Below are 17,845 nucleotides of genomic sequence, written 5' to 3'. Positions count from 1 at the left end.
ATATTTTTAAATTGTAGCTCTAATAGTCCTTCAACGAATCCAAAACTTACAATTTCTAAAAATCTAATCGTTTAGCTACAATACTCCGTGTCGTATGTGGTGAACAACCCTGTATACCGTTTATTGTTGTATGATATCTATAAGAAAAAAATCATCTTTAAACGATACCAACGCGGTTCATAAAACCATGCTTCCATTAGTAAACAGCGCGTTCAATTTTTCTTCTTCTAGACACAATTTTTTCAACCAGGGAAATAAAGTGACCAATATGGCATGTACACTTACGCTGTTACTCACCTCTTCTTCTTCTTTTTTATCCGTTAATATCGCAAAATTGTTATCGATAACAGATTGGTAGAGTTTCAACTGAAGATCCGACATAGGACAATACACTAAAAGTTCTTTCTTAGGCACCATATCAATTAAAACATCCTTTTTCAATCTTCTCAACATGAACGGGGTGAGGACTTTGTGAATTTTACTAACCAAGTTATTAGACTCTTCTTGTTTTATCAACTGACCTTCATTCTATGTTTAAAATTATGTAGTATAAAGCTTGATTTTCATGCATTCGTTGTCAGACGATACGATGATACGATATTTATTTTATTGGTTGAATTTAAAGCCTTCGATTGGTTAGAAAATTACGCAGTTTTTAAATTTATTGCATTTTCATGCCTCGTTCATCGGATGTACGATTTGCTTGTGATTTGTGTCATTTTATATTTTCATTTCCATAACGATTTCGCTGTTTTACTTGTAGTCTAAGAGCGAGAGAGGATTTTAAAAAAGCTGGTTCTTTAATATATCTTTTGTTATCGTCGGTGAAATGTGATAAACTGCTAACTCCATTATTCCTAATTTTACAGGAGAGCAAAAAAAAACGGTACAAAAAAAATATGTACACATGTAGGAGTTATTTTCATCATATATTAACGCATGAAAATTTCATGCGTTAATATAATAAAGAGATAAGAATTTTATTTGCTGGGAACAATAAAACTCAATATTTCGTGTTACATCATTTTTTTCAGACACAATAGGGAGATAGCAGATATTCGTCTTGCAGAAATTAGAAATAAAATATACTTCTGGAGATAGCAACCTTTATTGTTTGAAATTTTGAAAATGGAATTGAATATTACCCAAACAGATTTAGAAATAATCAATTAAATTTAAAAAATATGATATTCATAACCATATATTTATAATATCGTCGGTCTAGAAGCAAAACATACAAGTCCAAAAACAAATAAATCGTCGGTGAAATGTGATAAACTGCTAAACCCCATTATTCCTAATTTTACAGGAGAGCAAAAAACGGTACAAAAAAATATGTACACATGTAGGAAGTATTTTCATGCGTTAATATGATAAAGAGATAAGAATTTTATTTGCTGGAGAACAATAAAACTCAATATTTCGTGTTACATCATATTTTTCTCAGACACAATAGGGAGATAGCAGATATTCGTCTTGCAGAAATAAGAAAAAAAATATACTTCTGGAGATAGCAACCTTTATTGTTTAAAATTTTGAAAATGGAATCGAATATTACCCAAACAGATTTAGAAATAATCAATTAAATTTAAAAAATATGATATTCATAACCATATATTTATAATATCGTCGGTCTAGAAGCAAAACATACAAGTCCAAAAACGAATAAATCGTCGGTGAAATGTGATAAACTGCTAAACCCCATTATTCCTAATTTTACAGGAGAGAAGACAGGAGACAGAAAAACGGTATAAAAAAATATGTACACATGTAGAAAGTATTTTCACGCGTTAATATGATAAAGAGATAAGAGTTTTATTTACTGGGGACAATAAAACTCAATATTTCGTGTTACATCATTTTTTTCAGACACAATAGGGAGATAGCAGATATTCGTCTTGCAGAAATTAGAAATAAAATATACTTCTGGAGATAGCAACCTTTATAGTTTGAAATTTTGAAAATGGAATTGAATATTACCCAAACAGATTTAGAAATAATCAATTAAATTTAAAAAATATGATATTCATAACCATATATTTATAATACCGTCGGTCTAGAAGCAAAACATATGTACAAGTCCAAAAACGAATAAATTTTTAATGCATTTTTAAAGAACTGAAGTAGCAGCATTTTGGACGTAATGAATATGAAAATAATTTAAAAATTAAACTCATAATTCTTATGTATATGGTAGAATCCTTCCATACTTATCCTAATTTTTATACAATAGGTAGTAGACCGAGCTTGGAAAACAGTGCGTGATTTTATTAAATTTTTATTACTTTTCTCCTTATTTTTTTAATTTTTATAAAAGCTATGTATCATTTACGTGGAAAAACGTTGAAAAAACTAAAACTGATTAGGTATTATGGAAATCCTTGTACAAGTAAGTAATATTAATTAAACTATTTATAGCACACCGATGAATTGCTCGTATATAGAGAATTTAGTTTTCCCCTTACTCTTTACGGATACCCCGTATTTACGGAACGGATCGACGCAGGGTCATATATATATATATATATATATATACTTTTGCATTGCATTGGTTTACCTTGCATTAGGATAATTCCCTGATTTCTATACAGGGTGAGTCTTAAATAAGTGCAAATATTATCAGGGCTGGTAAATTCGATAAAAGAAACATAATATTTTCTCTTTACCGTTTTTTCAAATAAATCCAAAACAACTGAGTTTTTTCACTTTTAAAATTTCCAATTTTTTGCTATAATTCTGAGAATCATTGGATTTTCTTTCTTGTAAATTTAATCTTATACCTATGTTGCCATATTACAAAGTATGTTTTTAAATTAAAAATTAAAAAAATTCCATATTTCCAAAAGAAAAAAAATTGCGCAAAAAAAACTCGTAATCGTGTTTCTTGGATCGAAATATACTACCCCTAAAAATATTTGCAGTTATTTAAGACTCACCCTGTATATAATAGGAAATAATTGACCAAAACGTAAGGCGAAAAAATACGCAAAAAAATCCACACTGGCCCCTCCATACATTGCCACCCGGACCCCTTTGGCATAGTGCGACCCTGGATCGACGTACTGTACTAAAGAAACATACGAATAAGAATCCGTGTGTTTGCTTTAGCGTGATCGTAACGGAAATTACGGAGAAAGCAGCATTTCGGTGGCTATTTCAGATCACTGGAAGTTAGCAGATATTATTGAGTTAAAATAGCAAATTTTCTTTAATAGGAAAAAATGTATTTGCGTTCCCTACTTATAGAGTATTTTTTTCTTTTTCTAATGGTATAAAAAACTTATTAACGTAAAAAATAGAGTTAGCAGGTTATCATGTTTCACTGACGCTATGCTCTACTGACCAGAGTGCAGACCGTCTGGCTGTCGGTAGACGTTGCGTTCACTACTACGCATCATATCTGTATTCAACATCTGTTCACTACTCCGCATCACAAATTCGCCCTGTATTTCAGGAACTAAGGAGGCTAGGGCAAACGTATGTGTAGCATATTTAGTTTCATAAAAAAATAGCAAAGTAATGTGAAAATCGCATCATTGTATCTCTACTCATAAACGAGAAATCCCATAAAACACACGAAAATGGGATACCCGGTACAGTGTGGCTCGAATTCGACGCTCATCATTGGGATTTCGGAAACCGTAAGATACAGGATCGGTTAAATGGAGGCAAAGTTGCGCAATTTGATGCTCGATAAAATGCCGTATTGCATTTTTATTTTTATTTTTTTTTGCATAAAATATTCTGGTGATAGAATTTTCTGTACGAAACGTCGGCAAATATCAAACTGACTATATATAGTGTTTTAAGAGTGACAAAAGGATTTAAATTGAAAAAAAAATCAGGTCCGTATTTAACAAAATTAAGTTGATGATGGTCGCCGAGTCAATATTTAATCACACATATGTCGGGCACGTGTTACGCGTCAGAGTTACGCGAGAGATGCGCTACGCGTCAGAGTTAACAATACAATGTCCACAAATAATAATCTTAAACCCCCACTCGGTGGCCGTATCGATCCTTCTCCTGAGTCAGCGGCGCGCCTCAGCCAGCACGGCCATCCTGTAGAACTTTCGTTCTCGAAAGCTAGTTTTCTGTAACGACAAAACAAAACAAAAAAAATAATAATTTAGGCCAACCGAGAGGCCAACTATTATTGACACAGTATGCGTGAGTTTGACGTTTAAGATTATGCTCAATATAACAATCAAACAAAATTGTGATATAGCAAACCAATGGGTTATTTGAGGGTCTCGTTTCTATTAATTATTTTTATTTTTAATTAATTTACCTTAACATTTGGATCATTATATCCTCTAAACAGACAATTCCTTTTCAAGAAACTTTCACCCAAAACAGATCAACCATTCATATGGTCTACTGGAGCCTTCAGTATCGGTCCTCAAATGACATTTTTCTATGGTAATGTCGTTTTTCTATTTCAAAAGTACTGTGGACGTGTACTGTGTTATCCGGTGTTTTGTACTATTGAGACTTCGATGTAGAGCTTTCTTCTAAAGATACCACTCACAGCATGATTTTTTTTGTGATTGGGATTTATAACTGAGTATCTGAACTTGGAACAGATAAAACTTCACAAAACACCAACACTAAATGTTCTCAACCACTTCTGATGTTGTCGGGCACGTGTTACGCGAGAGATGCGCTAGGCGTCAGAGTTGACAATACAATGTCCACAAATAATAATCTTAAACCCCCACTCGGTGGCCGTATCGATCCTTCTCCTGAGTCAGCGGCGCGCCTCAGCCAGCGAAGTAAAAAGTGGCCATGAAAAAGCGGCCATGGCGAGCAGAAAAAGTGGCCATGAAAATGTGTTTTTCATTTTAAGTTATCTTAACAAATAAAGCCAGGAAACAATAGAAAACAAAATTGAAAATTCCGTTTTTTACCGGAATTTTTCAAAATGCAATACGGCATTTTATTGAGCATCAAATTGCGCAACTTTGCCTCCATTTAACCGATCCTGTATCTCCTACTGTTTCCGAAATGCCAATGATGAGCGTCGAATTCGAGCCACCCTGTACAGATGTGATGTGCAGTAGTGAAATGTGCCGATGTGATGCGCAGTAATCTACCGGCAGCCAGACGGTCCGCACTTTGGTCAGGAGAGCATAGCAAAAGATATATTAAAGAACCGGCTTTCTTAAAATTATCGTTCTCCCGACGGTGCTAGTTTTTGTACTATTATATTTTTATTAAGGTTGGATTAAGTTTGTCAAAAAAGTGTTAAAAGGTCCGTTATCGTACGATCTTTCTCCGTTGACAGGCTTGAGTAAAAAATTTACGGATGAAAAGTGGCGCGAAAACGCTATGACCAATCAGAGCGCCATCAGACCATCGTATCAACGGATAACGGACACATGAAAATTAAGCATAAGGGCTTGATTTATTTAAACAACCAAATAGAAATTGTACAAAAATTCGTGTGACCTACCTGAATGTCTTCCATTAAAAACAATTCGGTAAATGTTTCCATATCGTTAAAAAAGGTAGGCAAAAGGAAATTTAACAATGCCCATAATTCCATCATGTTGTTCTGTAGAGGTGTTCCTGTTAATATAATTCTGTTTTCGGATTTGAACTCTCTCAATTTCCTTAAACGTGAAAATAAATAACAAATATTAAAATTGCAAAGTTATACAGGATATTTCAACAAACATGCGCTATCTCTTGTGAGGAGATTCCTCACGTAAAAATATGTTTTATTTTTATATCAACATATAGTTCATATCAAATGAAGGGTACAGGGGAAAAACGGGCTAAGTCAAATTTTATGATTTTGAGATAAAGCAATTTTAAAGTTCAAAACGCTGCAAAAAATACAATATTTCAATTTAAATTATTATTATTATATTAAATTTTTCTTTTACTCATATGTTCCCTAACTATCTCGGATCTTTGAGTCATAAAGTTTTCGCTTTTAGAAAAAAAAATGATAGAAAAATCAAAATTTATTTGTTATGTCATATGTCAACTTTTAATATTTTCGAATATGGTTACGTTGTTTATTTAACGGTAACATATGATATGTCATTCTATTCAGAGTGTCATTTTCTATCGTATAAAGTAAAAACGGTTTCTTAATTTTAATATTTTAACGCAAACGTTAAATCACAATCGAATTTTTAAGCAATAAATAAATATTTTTAACGAATGGGATTTTTTCTAAAAATCATAATTTTTATCAATAAATACCAATAAAAAATTTAGAATTACTAATAAACAATATATTTGTTTATAACTAATTTTTGAATAACAGTAGTAAAAAATAAAAAAATATATTTTCAAGTAGATTTTTACGATCAGAAATAAAAACAATTAAAATTTGTAATTTTCAATTGTTAATAAAAAAGTGGAAAATAAAAATTGTTTAATTTTTTTAAAGGTAATTCATTTGTTCGCCTATTAAGAATAACTTCACTAAGTGAAAATAATTTTAAGGTTTTAGTTTAATAATTATCGGGGTTTTTATATATTTTAACTCTCAGTTTAGGAAAAGTTATTAATTAATAAATGCATAATTAATGTTAAAATTAGGATACAAACTTTTCGACCGCGGATTATTGTTTATTCATGTATCCCAACACTCCATGAATTTTCTTATTCCTTAATATTAATATTTAATATGGTTAAATCATTTTTCAAGTTATCGTCTTAAAGTGAGGCAACGCGCGCGTAAGCCAGACTACTCGTTTTTAGCTCTGTTTTCACGGCTCTGTAAAAATTATAAATATTTGAGCTAGAGTTCCGGGCAATGACTAAAGAATACAAGGACATATTAACCGAGACCAAATTGTTATTGTTATTGTTAAGTTCACTACACACCACAAATTATTAAAAATCGCTAAAATTGTCACTGTTGACGAGGTGGTGACTCATCCGTAGCTTATCCGTAGGCTCCAAATTGATGGCGTCTAACGTAACAAATTGTGTTGCAGTCCGTATATGGCCGTTACACGTCCTTGTATTCTTTAGTCATTGGTTCCAGGAACTAGAACTTTTTTTTAGTAAATTTCTTCATCTTTTTGGATTTTTTTCAAATTTCGAAAATATATTTTTCGAGATACATATTAAAAAAAACCGCCACTTTTTTTCACTTAATTGTTAATAACTTTAGTAATTTTTTTCAGCGCCTTTTCGGACTTTTCCTTAAACTTTCTAGGTGACAATACGAATTGAATGACACCACATTCGTAATTTTACTAAAAATGGTACACGTGAACCAGACTATAGTACTTACAGAGCTAATTGACTTTTGTGGTTCTTGATTCGATGTCCCTCGTCTACGATAATATACTTCCATCTCATCCTCAAAAACTTACTAGATTCCATCACGGGTACCTGGTACGACGTGATCACTACAGGGTAAGTGTGCAACGCGCCTATGATGTATTTTCTGAACATTTTCGGCATATTTTCCTGTCTCGATTCCGTCTTGCCGTAGAGGACCACCACGGGCACCTCCGGGGCGAACCGTTTGAATTCGCTCGCCCAATTCGGAATGGTGGACAGGGGGGCGACGATGAGGAACGGTCCGGGCACGTTTCTCTCCAGGAGAACGCAAATTAGAGCTATGATTTGCACGGTTTTTCCTAGACCCATCTCGTCGGCCAGGATGCCGTTGGTGCCGTTCATGAACAAAGTCTAAAGAAAATATTAAATACAGTGTGGCGCCTCTCATACGCCGCGGAGGCTCCAAGGAGAACGACAGTTTGTATTGAAATGAAATTTTGTGAGCATATGTAAGTTAAATCAGAGTACTTTTTAAAAATAGAGGGTTCTACAGTATATGACTAAAATGTAAGGTTTTTGACATATTTAACATTTTCTAGAAATAAAGAACAATTTTTAAATTACAATAAAAGTTACCTAAATTGGAATTTACCCGGTATAGCCTAATATGTAGTTAAATTAACTATTGTACTTTAAATCAAATTAAAACTTGGTCCAAAAAGTTATACAGGGCGAGACAGAATTAATATTGAATATTGGACACCTTTAAAAGCATGTTATTCTTTTATTTTAAATGGAACACCCTGAATATTATTCCGATATTCAATGGAGAATTCATGTCTCTTCAAAATACTATTAAGGTTGCCTACCCCTCAAACAAAGATTTTCCTAGATATTTTCATTTACATGATTTGATCTGGGTAGATCTTTATTATTTTATTATTTGATAAAATCTAGGTGGCTGTGATATGTCTGACATTACGTCAACATAGCTGTCTTAATTAGTCCAACTTTAACAACTAGTTATCATTTTGTCAGTTAAAAAAAAAAAATTCTCAGATATTTGCAGAAAATACAAACTTACCCTACATCAGAGATAATTAATATGATTCTATTAGTTGGTGAATGCAGTGTGCATTCACCAATTAATAGAATACTTAAAGATTAAAAAGAATAATACTCCTGATTTTAGGTAAAAGTCTGAGTTTTTTATGGGGATATGTTAAAGACAGTGTTTAAAAAACTTGCCCAACTATTGTCCACAACATGAGAGAAATTATTGTAGCTGCTTTTCGAGGTAAAACTCCACATATGCCTTTTAAAATGAAAAGATCCTTTTGAAAAGACATTTCATGCTGCATCATTAAAAGCATAAAATGATTGTGCATAAAAAACTCCACATATGCCTTTTAAAATGAAAAGATCCTTTTGAAAAGACATTTCATGCAGCATCATTAAATGCATAAAATGATTGTCTTTTCAAAAGTATCTTTTCATTTTAAAAGGCATATGTGGAGTTCTACCTCGAAAAGGAGCTACAATAATTCCTCTCATGTTGTCGACAATAGTTGGTTGAGTTTTGTAAATACTGTCTTTAAAGCCGCGTACTCACTGGCGAACTGCAACTGTAACTGCAACCGTTGCTGCAACAGAATCGTCGCGAAGGTATGCACTACTCTTCTCACGAACCTCTCGATCCGCAGTGTTTGCACAGAGCTCGCGAACACAATGTCCCACTAAAGAACCAATTTCTGTCCAAGCATCTTCTTTTAAATGTCTCTTGTAAGTCTTTATTTTTTGCATCCCATATTATAGGCATGTTTTTGTACTTTTCAATTAGCTCCAAAACCTTTTCTTCGTCCCACGTACTCATATTTTTGTTGGTTGCGAGACTATTGGACGTACACACTGGCGAACGTCCCAAATCGACGTCCACGAACCAACCGAGAATCTCTTTGTGTTCGTCCTGAAAACCGACAACTGGCGGCTCGCGCGAGCTGTTCGAAGCGTCCACACTATAGAATTTGGTTACAGCAACGGTTGCAGTTACAGTTGCTGTTCGCCAGTGAGTACGCGGCTTAACATATCCTCATAAAAAAACCCAGACTAGATAAAATCAGGAGCATTTAAGTATTTTATTAATTGGTGAATGCACACTGCATTCGCCAACTAATAGAATCATATCAGTTCTCTTTGATGTAGGATAAATTTGCATTTTCGGCAAATTTCTGAGAATTTTTTTTTGTTTTAACTAACACAAAATGATAACTAGTTGTTAAAGATGGACTAATTAAAGATCTACACAGATCAAATCATTAAATGAAAATATCTAGGAAAATCTTTATTTGATGGGTAGGCAACCTTAATAGTATTTTGAAGAGACATGAATTCTCGATTGAATATCGGAATAATATACTGGGTGTTCCATTTAAAATAAAAGAGTAATATGCTTTTAAATGTGTCCAATGTTCAATATTAATTTTGTCTCACCCTGTATAACTTTTTGAACCAAGTTTTAATTTGATTTAAAGTACAATAGTTAATTTAACTACATATTAGGCTACATTGGGTAAATTCCAATTTAGGTAGATTTATTGAAAATTGTTCTATATTTCTAGAAAATGTTAAATATGCCAAAAACCTTACATTTTAGACATATACTTCTCTTATAAAACTCACCTTTATTTTTCTCCCAGAATCCTAAAATCAATTAATATATACGGTGTTCCATTACAAAAAACACAACTTTGATATGTAACTTTTTTTGGGGACACCCTGTAGAACTCTCTCTATTTTTAAAAAGTGCTCTGATTAACCTACATATGCTCACAAAATTTCATTTCAATATAAACTGTCGTTCTCCTTGGATCCTCCGCGGCGTATGAGAGGCGCCACCCTGTATTTGTATATACTAGTTGTTTACGATATTCTCCGATGGTGGCAGCACCGGCGGAGAATGCACCAAGCCTATAAGGGGCTTGAGTTTTAAACCATAAAAACACGTTTTGTTTAAAAAATAAAAAACATTATTTTTAACCCTGATCTCAAGCCTATGACATACTGTACTTTGAATAGGTCTACTATTTGTTATAAAATAAGTTCACTTACATACAACCAGGACACCCCTTCCACTTGATATGGATGTAGTTTGCCATTTTGAAAATAGGTAAGGTATTCGGTTATATCTAAATCTGCAAAAAATATAGTATCTATAATTCGCGTAAATCATATGGAGCGCCTTTATAAGAAATAGGTTAGGTTAGCAATTCCTAGCGCAATAACGCAGTACCCCAAAGTACAAACCTAAAATAGGTATGTACCAGGATGTAGTATTTCAGGAAAATATTTTAATTTCTATAGGGAATATTGTAACCCATACATAAAATAGAAATCACAAAAAGCAAAGTTGAAGCATTGCTTCCTATCTTAACATCTAGGTATATGTATAAAAAATATATATTCCATAATTCAATCTATAAACCCACAGAGAAAGAAACCCTGCTATATTCAAAAAAAAAGAACCATTCATACAAACACCATACAATTAAAAATATAAATATGTAATATGATATACAGATTAAGAAACAAATTAATAATTAATTTTTTGGTATTAAATTTTTTTCTGCATTAATATGCACTACCCTGGACTTACCTTTGCCTGCTTGTGCCTTGGGCTTATTCTTCAATTCAGACTGGATGCCTTCTATGTCTTCTTTTCCAAGTGTATGCGTAAATTTATTGATCTGTTTTGGATGTTTCAGTTGTTTTGAATTTTCCCTGTAAAAATATTTTAGGTCAATTTTTATTTAAGATCAATTGATGACCTTTTGAATGGTCAAACAAAAATTTTCAGAAAAACGATCTAGTTTTCGATTAAATGACAGACAACTGCCAATGTCTTGTATTCTTTTGCTAGACAGACTATGTATAAAACTTATAAAGTAAATAAGATATAAAGTAAGTTCTATCCTTGTTTATATATTAATAGTTAGTCAATGAGCCTGTATAAGTCGATGCTGCCAACTGGTGGCAGAAATTAAAACGTAAAAAGGGGCGGAGACTATTGAATTTGACAAAGAAGTAGGGACTAGGAATTCTTCGAATTTAATTCTCGGTAAAGAATAAAAATATCTTATCTGATTCGAACCAAATTTATACCTCAAAGCCCATTATTTACATTTTTATTTTTGGACATGGATTTATATTTATTTTGATTTTCATGGCCACTTGTTGGATACTAAAGTATTATAATGGGTATAAATATTTTATTTTTAGATAGATAATTAAAGAATATAATATGAAACTATACCTACCTACGTCTGTAACTTTGTAAAAAGTGTGGCGGATTTAACATAATGTTTTTTTAAATTCACAACATCCTATTTTATTTTAGATTCTGCGTAAAATTCTATTACTTTTTTTACGTATATTTCTTGTATAATGAATTGTATTACAAAACTAGTTTATAATATTTCAATTTGTTGATGAGAAAAAATATTAGATATTTATATGTAGATATTTAAAGGTAGAGCTACAGGGTGTTCAATATATATTTTTGAAATTCGACTACGTATTTAAAATGAAAAATATTTACAGATTTTTCAATGCAGCCTATACTGAGTGTTTTTCAAAGCCCTTCACCTCTATAACTTTTATTTTTTCAGATAAAAAAATTAAATTCAGGGTTTACCAAATTCGGAATGTTAGTAGGTATGTATTGCCTTAAATCGAGGATTGATTCGTATTCCGTTAGTTTCTGTCACTTCCTGTTTCACCGGAAATGTATACAGAATTACAATTTGATTTTAAATGGTGCGGTATTTTTATACTTTATTTGATAGAAAATGACATTCTGAATAGAATGACATATATCATATATCAACTTTGACTTTCAATTAAAAAAAATAGCATTTTAAAATTCAATCTAGTGTCATGGCACAATGATAAAAGGTATTAATTTTTAAATTAAAGGAGCTTCGGAAAATTATTGATTTGATCGTCAATATTTTTTGTGTCTTTTTCTTTTGGTACCTGGTAAATAGGTAATTTGGTGCCACCACTTCGTATGTCGAGTCAAACTGTCGTTACCTTTACAACCGGTTACATGTTGTTTTTATCATGGCACTCTTGATTGTAATTTAAAATACAATTTTTAAGTAAATATGTCAAAGTTGACATTAAATCATTCTATTCACAATGCCATATTCTATCAAATAAAGTAAAAAACCACCGGGGGTGCCATTATCCCTAAATGGCTCCGAATTTTCTCATTATTTTTAAAAAAGAAAAAAAAACTAATTGAATACGTCAATCAAGCCACTTTTGAAAACATGGTATATTATAATTTTTTCTGATAGATTTTGCAAAATTCTTCAATTTCTATTAATAATGTCATATAACTATATAGAAATTACTTTAATGCTTAATAATAAATGAATTTTTGTTTTGTCATGGCAAAACTTGTTATAGTGTAAATGAAGTAAAAGAAGGATAAAAATTGAAAAATTCAAGAACAGATTACAAATGTATAGAGTACGTGTACTTATATGCCTGTAACAAACGTTAGAAGGTTTTGTAAAAACACTAGAAAAGAATAATAATATATAGGGTACTCAATTTAAAAAAAAATCTGTTTGAACACAGTGTAGCATCCCCAACTCAAGTATTTTTACATATATCTTTCTTCACCTCTGTAAAACACTTCTACCAAATTTGGGTAGCCCAACTTCGGAAACAACTAACAATTATGTAACATGGGAATATTTTTTGCAAATACTAACGTTATTTATAAAAAGTTATAGAATTACAGGCAGAATCGAAATAAAATAAAAGTTATAAATAAAGAGTTTTGCATTAAAAAACATGTTACATTATATCCGCCACATTTTTTGAAGCAAAAAAAAAAAAAAAAAATATTATTTGAACTGTGTCTCTTAAGATTCTCTATACCCTTTTTTTGAATTCCCAAAACAAACGAGATAAGTAACTTTATTTATTTCCTGATATCTCATTTTATAAAATTTCGGAAGAATCAATCAGGTATCTTATTTTATAATTATTAGAAATAAATCGGATTTAAAGGATAAGGGATATGTAAGTGTATACCATACGATAAAAAACAGCGTCAGGAATTTGGCTTGGAAATGAATATCGATGTCATATATTTGTACGTAAACAAATGGACGCCATTTTTCGCTCATACAGTATAAGAAAACAAATTTAATAAAACAAACGCATTTATTAATATATGTATATGAATTTATGGTATATGAAAAATTCGCATTATAATCTCTGAAGGTCCTACCATGGTCCCACCAATGGTTGGTTAAAGTGGTGAGTACGACCACTTAGCAGTAACACCTATAATAATTTAATAAAATATGAATATAATAAAACAAACTTATTTCTTTTAGATTTTTTAAAGCGAGTTATATGTGTTAAGTGGTTTTGATTATTTTAGACTAAATTCTTTAGACATATGATTATTTTAGACCAAATTGTCTGTCCACTCAAACGTCTTTCAAAATTATAATGTAGGAAATTCTTAATATGTTTAATTGGAGATACTTTTGAAGGTTCATTTCATCACTTGGCTTCCACGTATGTATAATAGAATTGCAGTATAATCAATATAATGCAGTATATATGACTAGTGGCGTCAAAACTAGATGTTGGGGTTTTCTCGATTATTTCAAAGACACCACATTTTATGACATAAACGTAGTTTTTCCAACTTTGTTTTGAAAATAATTGATATTTATACGGTATTGTCCTCTTTTGGAGGAGGAAATGCATAATTATTTTCAGCTGCAGCTGATAAAATAATAATATTTACTGATACTAAGTGAAAATAATTAGGAAATTATTGACATCTAATTCTTAATTTTGTCGCTGATAGAGAAATATGTAGATACATCACTTTTAACGACAAACCTACTAATAAAAATTGCAGAAAAACAAATCATGTTTATTCTCAAGAGACAGTGTGAGAACAAATCAATAACTTCATGGTAGGGATATAGATCTTAACAAAACAAACGTTGGATAAAAGTTGTTGATTTTGATATAAAAATACAGTGTTCCATTTGAAATATAAAGAAAAATATAATATATATAGTTTGACTCATGTATATAATACAAAAAAAAATAATATATAAAGAAAATTTAATCATATAAATAATTTGAATTTAGCAAAAAAACAAATTAAAAAAAAAAAAAAAAAAAAAAAAAAAAAAAAAAAAAAAAAAAAATCATATTATATTTTAACTTAGAAAGGAACTTTAAATATATATTTTATTATATAAACAAAAATTTAATCCAAAATGTGGTCCAAAATGAAGTCTATACGATTACGACATTTTAGTATTTTCTGGAATGACAGATTTTGACAAATTCCTCAAGAAAAAATAAAAATACTAACTGTGACCAAACTATACAACTCTAAGTAGTATATGTATTTAAATCTGGAATATTCTATATCTATAAAAATACTCCTTAGTTTGCTACTTTTGCATGCACAAACAAACCTATTTACAAAATATGATTTAGTGAAAAGTATAAAGAAAATCTTATATGAAGCTTTATCTAAACACAGGGTTGACTGTGGATAAACAATATTTTACGTTATTAAGTGAAAATTATAAAATACACTATATATCTGGCTTGGTTTCAAAAAGCAAAGTATGAAATGAAACATAATTTATAAAATCAAGTATTTTTAAATTTTTTAAGTCCAACTGGCCATTATCGTTTAATCTATCTATCAATCTATCAAATTTAATGTTTATTATTAAACTTATCTCAAACTCTCTATGAGGTAAAACTCTAAGATAAAAACTCCAAGAGTGATTTAAAACAAATTTATATATGAATTTAGAAATAAATATGAACAGTATTTACTCACCTGTAATACAGATGCTTTTGTTTAATTAAATATGCTTCAAAATATTATCCAGCAGATACAAAATACACATTACACATCAAGTAAACACAACACATAAAACTCATAGAAATGTGGTTTGTGAATCCAAGTATTCAAAGAAATGCACATTTCGTTTCTTTAAGGAGACAGAAAATTTATTTTTTAATTATTTGGTTTTTTTTTTTTTTTTTATTTATTCTAAACATTAATAGGTATTTTTATGGCCATAACCTAAGCAGAAATGAAATCAGAAGTCGAGGAAGATAAACAAAACTACAGATTTAGACAAACTACAAAAAAAAAATTTTTTTTTTCCTTTTTCTTGTCACAGTTTAAACAAACAAGGATAAAGCTATTTTCGTAAAACATGCCTGAAACGTGCTAATAAGTAGCCCAATAGATGTGACCTCGCGCCCTTCCATTTTTGAACGATGGGCAGGTTTAACAGATTCCCCTCAAAGAAAATCGTAGGGGAATACAAAAATGCAGAGCGGGCAAGGCGCCATCTACAAGACAGGATTTTACTAAGCCCTCATTGTATATCTATTTATACATAATCAAGGGTTCTATTATTAAATTTCAAGAGCTTTACTTATTCGAAATTGTATTTTTTTTTGGGGTTTCCATTACATGTTTGTACACATAACAAAGGATTACAGTACTTATATTGGCAAGTTATCCATATACCTTAAATTAAATCTTAATACCTATGGGATTTTATATGAAAAACTTACGTAGACAATGTCTTTTTATAAAGTTCAGAATATTTGTCGCATAGAGACAACAAATATCTCATTTGGTTTAGAGCGGCTTCCCTCCTTTCCTCAGCCTCTGTCTGCTTATCAACTACATAGTATTTTCTCTTGGCTGTAGGTTCAACCTTTACACCAAATTCTCCAGCATTTTCAGCAATCTCTTTTGTTGCTGACTCGTTTGCAGGTACATTGATAGAAGATACATTAGATAGTAACGATACGTTTTCTTTGTCACTAAAAATTAATATCGACATTATTACATTTGTTAACAATGTGTTTATGAAATAATGAAGAATTAAATTTTTATAAAGTAGGTACTTCAAATTTTAAACATTTAAATAACTAAACTGTAAATGACTTACTCCATTATTTCGTGAACAATTTTGCTTCTAGTTCCTTTATAATAATTATAATATCAATTATTAAATAAATATCCACTTTGGGACAAAATGTCACAAGAATAAAAACGGACAAAAAATTAAATAACTTTTGGAGGGAAAAACGATTTTAAAAAGAAAAATAGGTTAAAACAAATCATGGGAAGTTAGCTATAATTTTTAACTGACGTTACCACAGCATAATATTTTCGTTCATATCTTAGTTCAAAAAATAAATAGAAAATAGAATTAAAACAACAAACAAAGGTTTTATTTTTGAGTATGGAGTCTAAAAGGAGGAGTGAATCGAACGCAAAACAGGGGCCCAGTTTTGAGATCTAAATGAGTTCGAAAATCGCCGCGCTTGTGATGAATGGGATACTAGAAATACACAGCTTCTTATGGCAAGAATAACTATTTTGTTATAAATTATAGAGCCAAGTTAATATTTTACCAGAGTTAGCTTTTTGAAACGTGGTTTTTCTAATTGAGCAATGTGCGTGGCTAAAATTGTGAATACAAACCTTAAATTTGAGTTTGAAAAGTTAGTTAGGTTATATTAGATGCCGGTTTAATATATCCTTTCCCTAAGTTGATATTATAAAATGTTTTATTATGTGGTTCTTTTTAGTGCATACACGACCGAAGAAACATATAAGCTGCTAAATAAATCTTCCCTAGAACTGTTGTACAAAAAGATAGAAGTTCCAGCAACAAATTTATCACCAGTTCAACCTTTGATTTGATGTAAACAGTAATTGTTTCTGATGAGAAATGCGAATGAAATATTAGTTTATGGTGTGATTATGTTTTATTAATAGTTTTGTTGATGTAGTTTAAAGGTTCATAGTTTTTCATTAAACATTTGAAATTGACACATGTTTACATGCAGTTTAGTGTGATACCATTTTAATAAACATTAAAAATCTTTCGAACTAGTAGTGGTTTTTTTATATGATATATAAAAAAAAAATTAAGAGCATTTATCAGAATAACTTAATCATAAATGGAAACTGAAGACTAACGTTACCATTGCACCCTTTGATCGGTGTTATCTATTCCATAACTTTTTATAGCTGAAACTAGAGAGTAGGTATATTGAGCTGAAACGTTTCCTGTGTTCAATAGCGTTTTTTCTAGCGTTGAATTGTAAGTTTTAATGTCATTAGCAAAGTTTTGCAAATTGTCACTGTTTCAGACAATTAAATTCAAGATATATTATATTCAATGTCACCTAATAATTGTAAAGGGTTTTCTATTGATATTCACTTATTAATATAAGGTAGGTTTGTAAATAAAATATTAATGAATAAATAATGTACTCAGTTTAGCTTCAAAAGCAATAAAAATACAGAGTTGTGAATATGTATATACGCTGACTTATTTCATCATATAAATATTTATTTAGCAATATTAATAAGATACAACTTTGTTTCTATTAACTAATTCCACTGTAAATTTAATAAATAAAAATATACAATATATAAATTTAATTGATGCATAATTTAGCACTTAGATATTAGCAATGTAACTGAACG

General features: G+C 30.6%; 1 protein-coding gene across 1 annotated transcript; it reads right to left on the bottom strand.

Moving 5' to 3' along the window:
* Nucleotides 1–297: 297 nt before the first annotated feature.
* On the bottom strand, nucleotides 298–16,356 carry LOC115883270 (lymphoid-specific helicase-like; the record flags this gene model as incomplete). The annotated part of the gene is made up of 7 exons (XM_030901605.1): nucleotides 16,293–16,356; nucleotides 15,910–16,164; nucleotides 10,907–11,031; nucleotides 10,363–10,445; nucleotides 7,262–7,665; nucleotides 5,456–5,615; nucleotides 298–528 (listed from the first exon to the last, which is right to left on the bottom strand). Coding segments are annotated over exons 1-7 (1,263 nt in total), but the record flags the coding sequence as incomplete, so codon positions are not given.
* Between the last annotated feature and the right edge of the window lie 1,489 nt (nucleotides 16,357–17,845).

The sequence above is a fragment of the Sitophilus oryzae genome, unplaced genomic scaffold (genome assembly GCF_002938485.1).
Source record: "Sitophilus oryzae breed Bouriz unplaced genomic scaffold, Soryzae_2.0 scaffold_1864_pilon_pilon, whole genome shotgun sequence".
In the NCBI taxonomy this organism is placed as follows: domain Eukaryota; kingdom Metazoa; phylum Arthropoda; class Insecta; order Coleoptera; family Curculionidae; genus Sitophilus; species Sitophilus oryzae.
This window is presented reverse-complemented; position numbering and strand designations above follow the sequence as displayed.